The 12,566-nt window shown below is 42.2% G+C and overlaps 1 protein-coding gene across 7 annotated transcripts in view; it reads right to left on the bottom strand.

Moving 5' to 3' along the window:
- Positions 1-4,379: 4,379 nt before the first annotated feature.
- dcaf6 (ddb1 and cul4 associated factor 6) overlaps positions 4,380-12,566 on the bottom strand; it is a 64,860-nt gene continuing 56,673 nt past the window's right edge. For all 7 annotated transcript variants that reach the window (XM_041868045.2, XM_041868060.2, XM_041868053.2 and 4 more), the window contains 3 exons: positions 5,880-5,968; positions 5,341-5,446; positions 4,380-4,897 (listed from right to left, as the gene is read on the bottom strand). In XM_041868045.2, the coding sequence (XP_041723979.1) occupies positions 4,839-4,897; positions 5,341-5,446; positions 5,880-5,968 (254 nt within the window). In that variant the 3' untranslated portion in view covers positions 4,380-4,838. The remainder of the gene's footprint in view (positions 4,898-5,340; positions 5,447-5,879; positions 5,969-12,566) is intronic.

The following is a 12,566-nucleotide window of genomic DNA, read 5'->3' as shown; positions in this document are numbered from 1 at the left end:
CTTCACTGGCCTGCACAGAGCCCTGACCTCAACCCCATCGAACACCTTTGGGATGAATAGGAACGCCGACTGTGAGCCAGGCCTAGTCGCCCAACATCAGTGCCCAACCTCACTAATGCTCTTGTGGCTGATTGGAAGCAAGTCCCAGCAGCAATGTTCCAACGTCTAGTGGAAAGCCTTCCCAGAAGAGTGGAGGCTGTTATAGCAGCAAAGAGGGGTCCAACTCCATATTAATGCCCATGATTTTGGAATGAGATGTTCGACGAGCAGGTGTCCACATACTTTTGGTCATGTAGTGTATCTCTCCTGTCAGTATTACTCTACAATGGTCCTAGTGTGGGTGAGCTGCAGGCTTTGCAGGACTGTGGTATTTTATCAGACTGACAAAGTAAAGCACATAATAGGACACCATCAAGCCACTTACTGTATTATTCAATAATTTGACTCTGTTGGTTAGGAATCCTGGTACATGTCATGTGGGCTTTCTATGTCCCTGTAGCAAGGGACACCTAGCCTGATCCCAGATCTGTAAGTGCTGCTTTAGTCAACTCATCTGACTGTGCTTTCAAGCACATACTGATCTGTATGTGTGTTTATCTGTGCGTCACTGTCCGAGTATGGTACTGCATTGTAAGAGCAATTCTCCAGAATGTAAGGTATTGTACACGTTTGATTTCCACTAAGGGATGGATTCATTCCATATCGCAGAAGATCCGTGTTTATAGCGCAATTTGAATTTAAAGGCAATGTTCCCGCGTTCGCAGAGACTGCATACACGGTAAACGCTGCATATGTCGGCTCAATTGGAAATTACCTTTACATTTTAACTCGGATCTTCCACAATTTGGATTGAATCCAGCCCTAAAACTTTTTGTACTGTTGTATTAAAGTTTTTTTTGTATACATAGCAGAAGATTCCTGTGTTTTTGTTTGCTGGGAAACAATATTTCAATCATTTTGCTCACTGCCATGACTCTCAGATTCAGTTGAATCATGCCAATGTCTTGCAATCCTCTGCAACCAAATGCATTTAATCACAAAGTCCTTTTTATTCACGCTTCGACAAGAACAACAGCCCTGCATGAGGGTCCCTGCAAATCTAGAGGACTGGGTGATCTCTCTCTGAGGCTGATGTAAGGTTTTTAAACGGGTCAACACTCGTAAGGCCGCAGAGCCAGACAGTGTTCCAGGGAGTCTTCAGGGCATGCGCAGACCACCTGGTAGGCTTCTTCACAGACATTTTCTGTAATCCCCACGTTTTGAGCTGATTACCATCATTCCTGTCCCCAAAAACGCTTAAGGAATCCTGCCACAATGACTACCACCCCGTAGCACTCATATGTACTAATGAAGTGCTTTGAAAGGCTGGTCATGGCACACAAACTCCATCTCAGATCCCCTGGACACACTCCAATTTGCATACCGCCCCAACAGATCCACAGACGACGCAATCTCAATTGCACTCCACTCTGCCCTCTCCCACCTAGAAAAGAGGAATACCTACACTACCGTTCAAAAGTTTGGGGTCACTTAGAAATGTCCTTGTTTTCAAAAGAAAAGCGATTTTCTTGTCCATTAAAATAACATCAAATTGATCAGAAATACAGTGTAGACATTGTTAATGTTGTAAATGGCTATTGTAGCTGGAAACGGCTGATTTTTAATGGAATATCTACATAGGCCCATTATCAGCAACCATCAGTCCTGTCTTCCAATGGCACGTTGTGTTTGCTAATCCAAGTTTATCATTTTAAAAGGCTAAGATCTAAGGCTAAGGGTTGAGATCTGTAGGTATGGTGTTCTTTGGATGCAACTCAGCATTCTTTGTCCTCCAAACACGACGAGTTGAGTTTTTACCAAAAAGTTCTATTTTGGTTTCATCTGACCATATGACATTCTCCCAATCCTCTTCTGGATCATCCAAATGCACTCTAGCAAACTTCAGACGGGCCTGGACATGTACTGGCTTAAGCAGGGGGACACGTCTGGCACTGCAGGATTTGAGTCCCTGGCGGCGTAGTGTGTTACTGATGGTAGGCTATGTTACTTTGGTCCCAGCTCTCTGCAGGTCATTCACTAGGTCCCCCCGTGTGGTTCTGGGATTTTTGCTCACCGTTCTTGTGATCATTTTGACCCCACGGGGTGAGATCTTGCGTGGAGCCCCAGATCGAGGGAGATTATCAGTGGTCTTGTATGTCTTCCATTTCCTAATAATTGCACAGTTGATTTCTTCAAACCAAGCTGATTACCTATTGCAGATTCAGTCTTCCCAGCCTGGTGCAGGTCTACAATTTTGTTTCTGGTGTCCTTTGACAGCTCTTTGGTCTTGGCCATAGTGGAGTTTGGAGTGTGACTGTTTGAGGTTGTGGACAGGTGTCTTTTATATTGATAACAAGTTCAAACAGGTGCCATTAATACAGGTAACGAGTGGAGGACAGAGGAGCCTCTTAAAGAAGAAGTTACAGGTCTGTGAGAGCCAGAAATCTTGCTTGTTTGTAGGTGACCAAATACTTATTTTCCACCATAATTTGCAAATAAATTCATTAAAAATCCTACAATGTGATTTTCTGGAAAAAAAAATCTCAATTTGTCTGTCATAGTTGACGTGTACCTATGACGAAAATTACAGGCCTCTCTCATCTTTTTAAGTGGGAGAACTTGCACAATTGGTGGCTGACTAAATACTTTTTTCCCCCACTGTATATATACACATACATTATGGAGTAAACGGGCCATACTGTGTTAGTGCTTCAGCCAACAGCTACCACAAGCCATCTGTCCTGTGACCTGGGCGACATTCAGGATCCCTAAACTGTTGTGTGGATCCTTCAACAGCGCCAAGATGAGAGTTCAGTTGTTTTCTGTAAAAACAGTTACAGGATGGAATCACAAGACATACAGTGCCTTTGGAATGTATTCAGAACTCTTGACTTTTTCCACATTTTGTTACGTTACAGCCTTATTCTAAAATGTATAATTGTTTTTTCACCCTCATCAATCTACGCACAATACCTCAAAACAAAAACAGGTTTTTAGAAATTTTAGCACATTTAAAAAGAAAAAAATGATATCACATCTACATAAGTATTCAGACCCTTTACTCAGTACTTTGTTGAAGCCCCTTTGGCAGCGGTTACAGTCTCGAGTATTCTTGAGTCTTCTTGGGTATGACGCTACAAGCTTTGCACAACTGTATTTGGGGAGTTTCTCCCATTCTTCTCTGCAGATACTCAAGCTCTGTCAGGTTGGATGGGGAGCGTCGCTGCACAGCTATTTTCAGGTCTCTCCAGATTGGGTGCAAGTCCGGGCTCTGGCAGGGCCACTCAAGGACATTCAGAGATTTGTCTCGAAGCCACTCCTGCGTTGTCTTGGCTGTGTGCATCCCCACAGCATGATGCTGCCATGCTTCACCGTAGAGATGGTGCCAGGTTTCCTCCAGACGTGACGCTTGGCATTCAGGCCAAAGAGTTCAATCTTGGTTTCATCAGACCAGAAAATCTTGTTTCTCATGGTCAGAGTCTTTAGGTGCCTTTTGGAAAACTCCAAGCGGAATGTCATATGCCTTTTACTGAGGAGTGGCTTCCGTCTGGCCACTCTAACAGAAAGACCTGATTGGTGGAGTGCTGCAGAGATGGTTGTCCTTCTGGAAGGTTCCCCCATCTCCACAGAGAAACTCTAGAGCACTGTCAGTGACCATCGGGTTCTTGGTCACCTCCCTAACCAAGGCCCTTCTCCCCCGATTGCTTAGTTTGGCCGGGCGGCCAGCTCTAGGAAGAGTCTTGGTAGTTCCAAACTTCTTCCATTTAAGAATGATGGAAGCCAGTGTTCTTGAGGACCTTCAATGCTGCAGACCTTCCCCAGATCTGTGCCTCGACACAATCCTGTCTCGGAGCTCTACAGACAATTCCTTCAACCTCATGGCTTGGTTTTTGCTCTGACATGCACTGTCAACTGTGGGAACTTATAGAGACGGGTGTGTGCCTTTCCAAATCATGTCCAATCAATTGAATTTACATTTACATTTTAGTCATTTAGCAGACGCTCTTATCCACAGTTAATTTCCCACAGGTGGACTCCATTCAAGTTGTAGAAACATCTCAAGGACGATCAATGGAAACAGGATGCACCTGACCTCAATTTCGGGTCTCCTAACAAAGGGTCTGAATACATATGTAAATAAGTATATATAAAAAATAAAAATAAAATTCTAAAAACCTGTTTTCGCTTTGTCATTATGGGGTATTGTGTGTAGATTGCTGAGGATTATTTTTTAAATCCATTTTTTAATAAGGCTGTAACAAAATGTGGAAAAAGTCAAGGGGTCTGAATACTTTCCGAAGGCACTGTACTTATACCTTTGAGACAGACATACTTAGACATTTTCAACAACAAAATTGTTTATTTAAAGCATAATTATTATGTTTACATGCATAACTGCAAGTACAGTATATAAACATTTGAGTTCTCAGCCTTGCGCTACGAATAAGAAATGTCACACCTTAACACTGATCAAAGCTCATTTGCTCCTGACAAAAATAATATTGCACTTTAAACATCCTCACGCACCAGTCATCTAAATAATATTTCCCTCTTTATATATATATTGCCTGGCTTTGCGCTTGCATTCACACACAGTTATTTTTCTCAGATGCAGTTCTCATACACACACACCAGTACGAAATTCATCTTAAAAAAGAAGAGGGCTACAAATGTAACTAATGCTCAGATAAGGAAATATTCTACATAACACTTGTACAAATCTCAAGATCTTCAAGTGATAGAGCAAAATAAAATTGTTTTTGTTTTATTATTTTTTAAATAAAATGGCGTCCGGGCAGCTACTGCTCATCCTCGTTCTCCTGTCCAGAGCCTTCTGAGCGGTCGCCCTCCAAGCGATCTGAGGAAAGGAAGGAAAAACTAAGTGAGAGTGTGTAATAAACCCCTGGGTCATTTTCATTAAGGCACACGGAAAACAAAAATGTGCATTTCTTATTGGATTCTTGTAGTTCCACACTACTTCAGTCTGTTTTCTTCCATTTTGTGTCTAATGAACGCAACCTAGATCTCATTTCCTACTGTACCCAGCTTGTGGGGTCTGCAGTAGAAGCATCATAACTGGTTGCTGGTAATTGAGTGAATGAACCAGTTAATCTCCCGGTGGTAAGAGGTTTACTCAGCCCAAGCTCAAGGGTCCCAAAGTACATAAATACTTCCACATGCACTTTCTATTGGTTCATTGGCTAACTGCTTTCCAAACCACAATTTCAACCAATTCACAAAAGCCCCAAAATATAGTTAATATCACAAAACTACAAGCAAAATTGAACAGAGTGTGTGTACCCGTTCTTATGTGATTAAGGGAGGCCAGCATTCGCAGCATGAAGGATGCAGGGACTGTGATGGTGTTCCTGGTCTCCTCTAGCATCAACTCATTACGCGTGATCACCTACAGGGAGAATAAGTGTGAGAGAAAGAGAGCGGGTGAAAGTGAATTATACCAGTGAACCTTATATTTGATCTCTGAATTCATCATCTCTGTTGTGTCAGAAGCTTCAAAGAAAATGTGGTTTCTATCACTGACTGGAGTTGGGAGTGGGACTGGTGAGAGAGGGAGAAGGGGTGACGAAAGAGAAAGAAGAGGGCATGGGGAGGAGGAGGGAGAACAGAGAGGAGAGAACAGAGAGGGGGTGATGAGGGAGGGTACAGGGAGGAAGGCGTCTCCAGTCAGCTGTTGTGAGAGCTCATGGAGAGGAGCAGACAGACTATGGGGAAGTCCCCCACAGTGGGGAATCCACTCCCTCTACTGGATGACAGAGAAGTGCACCTCAGTCTACTTGCCATCTGCCACTAAGGTTGAATAAATCATTTACCAAACATACCTCATCAGCTAGGACTCTGTTAAACGACGGCGACGCCTCCAGAGGTGACCAGATTTTGATGTTGTAGTCGATCCCTGACGAGGCAAGAACTGGAACAGACAGGAGACGCAAACTATTGGCAATAGGGTACGATACAGTTAAAGGGGGATACCTAGTCAGTTGTACAACTGAATGCATTCAACTGAAATGTCTCTTCCGCATTTAACCCAACCCCTCTGAATCAGGTAGGCTGTTTGGCGGTTTCAGCCGGCTAGATTTAGGACAGGGCAGACACCAACAGCGCTTGCGGACAGGCTGTGTGAAGGCAAAGCTTCCGAAAGGCTGGCTTAGGACTGGCAAGGGAAAAGTTGAACAGAGGCAGCTGCTGTCAGTGTGTACGTGTTGCGCTCTTTCTCCGAGTTGTAAAAGCAAGCAGAGCAGAAACGGGCTACTCTTTAGTTGACAAGGTAACTGCTGTTTGACTTAACATAAGAAGAAAAACTAAACTAGTGTTTATTCCCAGTGCTGAGCTAGTAGTGTAACAGATATGTAACGTTAGCTAATGTTTCATCCCCTCTCGACTGTGGTGAACGAATTAGCTAGCTAGTAGCTACCACAGCAAGTTCAGCTCAATTTAATCAACTTTTTTATTTAATATTATTTCTCACTGATATGAAAGATAAGGTCCTTATGCTTCCAAAACCGTACTGCAAGCGACGCGTGTTAATGTTCAGATTGAGAATCGGGGCTCTTGTACAGAAGACGCCTTTGTCCAATGACTTACGAATAATGTAATGGAACTGAGGGCTAGCCTCTAGCGATGTGTCAGATAGCAATATATTATTACAGCTGTTAGATTATATTATATCTAACAGCTGTAATAAATGAACTTGGCTAGCTTTCTCCAGTTGATGTACCGTTAGAAAGAGAGCTAGCCAAAAGTTGACGAAGGTTAGCTATTATCTTTGCCTCAATCACACCAGACCTGAATCAAATGATGAAACCAGCGGCCAAACGATTGAAAACCGATATTCTGAAATTTTTTCAGCGCAATGTGAGTTTTTGTTAGTCAGTATAGCAATGTAACGTTGTTGATCTATCAGTTTCCCTAGCTAGTTCCCTACTTTTCACACTGACACAGTAATAAACAGTTCTACAGGCTTCACGGTCATGGTACACAACACTATGCTCATCATGTCATAGCAGGACCAGATGGTGACAGAAGTCCCAGCAGGGTCAGACAGCCAGGGAAGACCAGTCTACGGAGCTCAGGTGAATTTTGCATTATATTATTACAATATCTGTGAATGTATACAAAGTTCCATCTTGAGTTGATGGGTAGGCCTACAGTAGCTACACGGCAGTAGTTTAAGCTTAAAGCTACAGTCTGGGATCTGGGAATAATGGTAATTTTAATTATTGAACCATTGATTCTATTCTTGGTTAATATAATGTATAAATGTACACCAAGGTCATTCTTTTTCATGCCTCATCTTAGCAGGATCAGATGGTGACAGGGGTCTCAGCAGGGTCTGGCAGCCAGGGAAGACCAGTCTGATGGAGCGGAGGTGAACTTTTGCAGATACAACACTTTATTCTCTCTGTGCAGCAAATACTTCAAAGATCAAAACTATTTTAAGGCAGTCTGACAAACCTCCAAAGTTGATTTCCAAACTGTATTAAGGGTTGCTAGAGGCTTTTCCCGATGACACAAAACATGTAAAACTAAAATGTGAGGAAGACCTGGGAGAAGCTATTGATGATGACTATGATGAATTTCCCAGTCATGTTCATATAATCTCAGACAGTGTTTAAGACCATCCTTAGAATGTACTATGCCAGTGAAAATGAATAACATGCACTAAGAAATGTCATTCTTCTGCTGGAGGTGTAAAACACAAAAAGGGGACATATTTGCATACAGTTGAAGTCGGATGTTTACATACACCATAGCCAAAAACATTTAAACTCAGTATTTCACAATTCCTGACATTTAATCCTAGTAAAAATTCCCTGTCTTAGGTCAGTTAGGATCACCACTATTTTAAGAATGTGAAATGTCAGAATAATAGTAGAGAGAATGATATATTTCAGCTTTTATTTCTTTCATCACATTCCCAGTGGGTCAGAAGTTTACATACACTCAACTAGTATTTGGTAGCATTGCCTTTAAATTGTTTAACTTGGGTCAAACGTTTCGGGTAGCCTTCCACAAGCTTCCCACAATAAGTTGGGTGAATTTTGGCCCATTCCTCCTGACAGAGCTGGTGTAACTGAGTCAGGTTTGTAGGCCTCCTTGCTCACACACGCTTTTTCAGTTCTGCCCACAAATGTTCTATAGGATTGAGGTCAGGGCTTTGTGATGGCCACTCCAATACCTTGACTTTGTTGTCCTTAAGCCATTTTGCCACAACTTTGGAAGTATGCTTGGTGTCATTGTCCATTTGGAAGACCCATTTGCGACCAAGCTTTAACTTCCTGACTGATGTCTTGAGATGTTGCTTCAATATATCCACATCATTTTCCTTCCTCATGATGCCATCTATTTTGTGAAGTGCACCAGTCCCTCCTGCAGCAAAGCACCCCCACAGCATGATGCTGATGGTGTTCTTCGGCTTGCAAGCCTTCCCCTTTTTCCTCCAAACATAACAATGGTCATTATAGCCAAACAGTTCTATTTTTGTTTAATCAGACCAGAGGACATTTCTCCAAAAAGTACGATCTTTGTCCCCATGTGCAGCTGCAAACCGTAGTCTGGCTTTTTATGGCGGTTTTGGAGCAGTGGCTTCTTCCTTGCTGAGCGGCCTTTCAGGTTATGTCGATATAGGACTCGTTTTACTGTGGATATAGATACTTTTGTACCTGTTTCCTTCAGCATCTTCACAAGGTCCTTTGCTGTTGTTGTGGGATTGATTTGCACTTCACACCAAAGTACGTCCATCTCTAGGAGACAGAACGCGTCTCCTTCCTGAGCGGTATGATGGTTGCATGGTCCCATGGTGTTTATACTTGCGTACTATTGTTTGTACAGATGAACGTGGTACCTTCAGGCGTTTGGAAATTGCTCCCAAGGATAAACCAGACTTGTGGAGGTCTACCATTCTTTTTCTGAGGTCTTGGCTGATTTCTTTTGATTTTCCCATGATGTCAAGCAGAGGCACTGAGTTTGAAGGTAGGCCTTGAAATACATCCACAGGTACACCTCCAATTGACTCAAATGATGTCAATTAGCCTATCAGAAGCTTCTAAAGCCATGACATCATTTTCTGGAATTTTCCAAGCTGTTTAAAGGCACAGTCAACTTAGTGTATGTAAACATCTGACCCACTGGAATTGTGATACAGTAAATTATAAGTGAAATAATCTGTCTAAACAATTGTTGGAAAAATTACTTGTGTCATGCACAAATTAGATGTCCTAACCGACTTGCAAAACGATAGTTTGTTAACAAGAAATTTGTGGAGTGGTTGAAAAACAAGTTTTAATGACTCCAACCTAAGTGTATGTAAACTTCCTACTTCAACTGTATATAAGGGACGTGCGGGTGAGAAGCTAGGGCATAAATTGGAACAAATGTATGTGTAATGTTTTTTGTTGATGTATTTTTTATTTTTATCAAAACAAATATATTAACTTTTTTTTGTTGCTCTTTTAATATTCCAACCACTGATATATATGTATTGTTAGTGTTATGTAATGTAACCTAAGTGTATGTAAACTTCCGACTTCAACTGTATGTTATGGTCTTGTGAAGGCCGGCTGAATTCTGGCAAAGAGTATGTTCTTTTATCTCAGCATGTCTACAGATTCTCCCTGTTTTTGTTTGCTTGGAAATGTTGATACTGGAGACTTATCAAAAGATACTCTGTAACCTAGCTTTTGTTTCTCCTTTTTTTTAGGGGGTATATCAGCTTTAATATTGCAGATAGATTGTAACTTCCATCAATGTAATTGTCTGCATCACTTCCAATCCCCCATATATTTTTTTTCTCGCATATATATACAGTGGGGAGAACAAGTATTTGATACACTGCCGATTTTGCAGGTTTTCCTACTTACAAAGCATGTAGAGGTCTGTAATTTTTATCATAGGTACACTTCAACTGTGAGAGACGGAATCTAAAACAAAAATCCAGAAAATCACATTGTATGATTTTTAAGTAATTAATTTGCATTTTATTGCATGACATAAGTATTTGATCACCTACCAACCAGTAAGAATTCCGGCTCTCACAGACCTGTTGGTTTTTCTTTAAGAAGACCTCCTGTTCTCCACTCATTACCTGTATTAACTGCACCTGTTTGAACTCGTTACCTGTATAAAATACACCTGTCCACACACTCAATCAAACAGACTCCAACCTCTCCACAATGGCCAAGACCAGAAAGCTTTGTAAGGACATCAGGGATAAAATTGTAGACCTGCACAAGGCTGGGATGGGCTACAGGACAATAGGCAAGCAGCTTGGTGAGAAGGCAACAACTGTTGGCGCAATTATTAGAAAATGGAAGAAGTTCAAGATGACGGTCAATCACCCTCGGTCTGGGGCTCCATGCAAGATCTCACCTCGTGGGGCATCAATGATCATGAGGAAGGTGAGGGATCAGCCCAGAACTACACGGCAGGACCTGGTCAATGACCTGAAGAGAGCTGGGACCACAATCTCAAAGAAAACCATTAGTAACACACTACGCCGTCATGGATTAAAATCCTGCAGCGCACGCAAGGTCCCCCTGCTCAAGCCAGCGCATGTCCAGGCCCGTCTGAAGTTTGCCAATGACCATCTGGATGATCCAGAGGAGGAATGGGAGAAGGTCATGTGGTCTGATGAGACAAAAATAGAGCTTTTTGGTCTAAACTCCACTCGCCGTGTTTGGAGTAAGAAGAAGGATGAGTACAACCCCAAGAACACCATCCCAACCGTGAAGCATGGAGGTGGAAACATCATTCTTTGGGGATGCTTTTCTGCAAAGGGGACAGGACGACTGCACCGTATTGATGGGAGGATGGATGGGGCCATGTATCGCGAGATCTTGGCCAACAACCTCCTTCCCTCAGTAAGAGCATTGAAGATGGGTCGTGGCTGGGTCTTCCAGCATGACAACGACCCAAAACACACAGCCAGCGCAACTAAGGAGTGGCTCCGTAAGAAGCATCTCAAGGTCCTGGAGTGGCCTAGCCAGTCTCCAGACCTGAACCCAATAGCAAATCTTTGGAGGGAGCTGAAAGTCCGTATTGCCTAGCGACAGCCCCGAAACCAGAAGGATCTTGAGAAGGTCTGTATGGAGGAGTGGGCCAAAATCCCTGCTGCAGTGTGTGCAAACCTGGTCAAGACCTACAGGAAACGTATGATCTCTGTAATTGCAAACAAAGGTTTCTGTACCAAATATTAAGTTCTGCTTTTCTAATGTATCAAATACTTATGTCATGCAATAAAATGCAATTTAATTACTTAAAAATCATACAATGTGATTTTCTGGATTTTTGTTAGATTCTGTCTCTCACAGTTGATGTGTACCTATGATAAAAATGACAGACCTCTACATGCTTTGTAAGTAGGAAAACCTGCAAAATCGGCAGTGTATCAAATACTTGTTCTCCCCAATGTATATATATATATTCACATACATACATACATACAGTGAGGGAAAAAAGTATTTGATCCCCTGCTGATTTTGTACGTTTTCCCACTGACAAAGAAATGATCAGTCTATAATTTTAATGGTAGGTTTATTTCAACAGTGAGAGACAGAATAACAACAAAAATATCCAGACAAAACGCATGTCAAAAATTTTATGAATTGATTTGCATTTTAATGAGGGAAATAAGTATTTGACCCCTCTCAATCAGAAAGATTTCTGGCTCCCAGGTGTATTTTATACAAGTAACAAGCTGAGATTAGGAGCACACTCTTAAAGGGAGTGCTCCTAATCTCATCTTGTTACCTGTATAAAAGACACCTGTCCACAGAAGCAATCAATCAATCAGATTCCAAACTCTCCACCATGGCCAAGACCAAAGAGCTCTCCAAGGATGTCAGGGACAAGATTGTAGACCTACACAAGGCTGGAATGGGCTACAAGACCATCGCCAAGCAGCTTGGTGAGAAGGTGACAACAGTTGGTGCGATTATTCGCAAATGGAAGAAACACAAAATAACTGTCAATCTCCCTCAGCCTGGGGCTCCATGCAAAATCTCACCTCGTGGAGTTGCAATGATCATGAGAACGGTGACGAATCAGCCCAGAACTACACGGGAGGATCTTGTCAATGATCTCAAGGCAGCTGGGACCATAGTCACCAAGAAAACAATTGGTAACACACTACGCCGTGAAGGACTGAAATCCTGCAGCGCCCACAAGGTCCCCCTGCTCAAGAACCCACATACAGTGGGGAAAAAAGTATTTAGTCAGCCACCAATTGTGCAAGTTGTCCCACTTAAAAAGATGAGAGAGGCATGTAATTTTCATCATAGGTACACGTCAACTATGACAGACAAAATGAGAACAAAAAATCCAGAAAAACACATTGTAGGATTTTTAATGAATTTATTTGCAAATTATGGTGGAAAATAAGTATATGGTCAATAACAAAAGTTTCTCAATACTTTGTTATATACCCTTTGTTGGCAATGACACAGGTCAAACGTTTTCTGTAAGCCTTCACAAGGTTTTCACACACTGTTGCTGGTATTTTGGCCCATTCC

The sequence above is a fragment of the Coregonus clupeaformis genome, chromosome 4, assembly GCF_020615455.1.
Source record: "Coregonus clupeaformis isolate EN_2021a chromosome 4, ASM2061545v1, whole genome shotgun sequence".
Lineage (NCBI taxonomy): Eukaryota > Metazoa > Chordata > Actinopteri > Salmoniformes > Salmonidae > Coregonus > Coregonus clupeaformis.
This window is presented reverse-complemented; position numbering and strand designations above follow the sequence as displayed.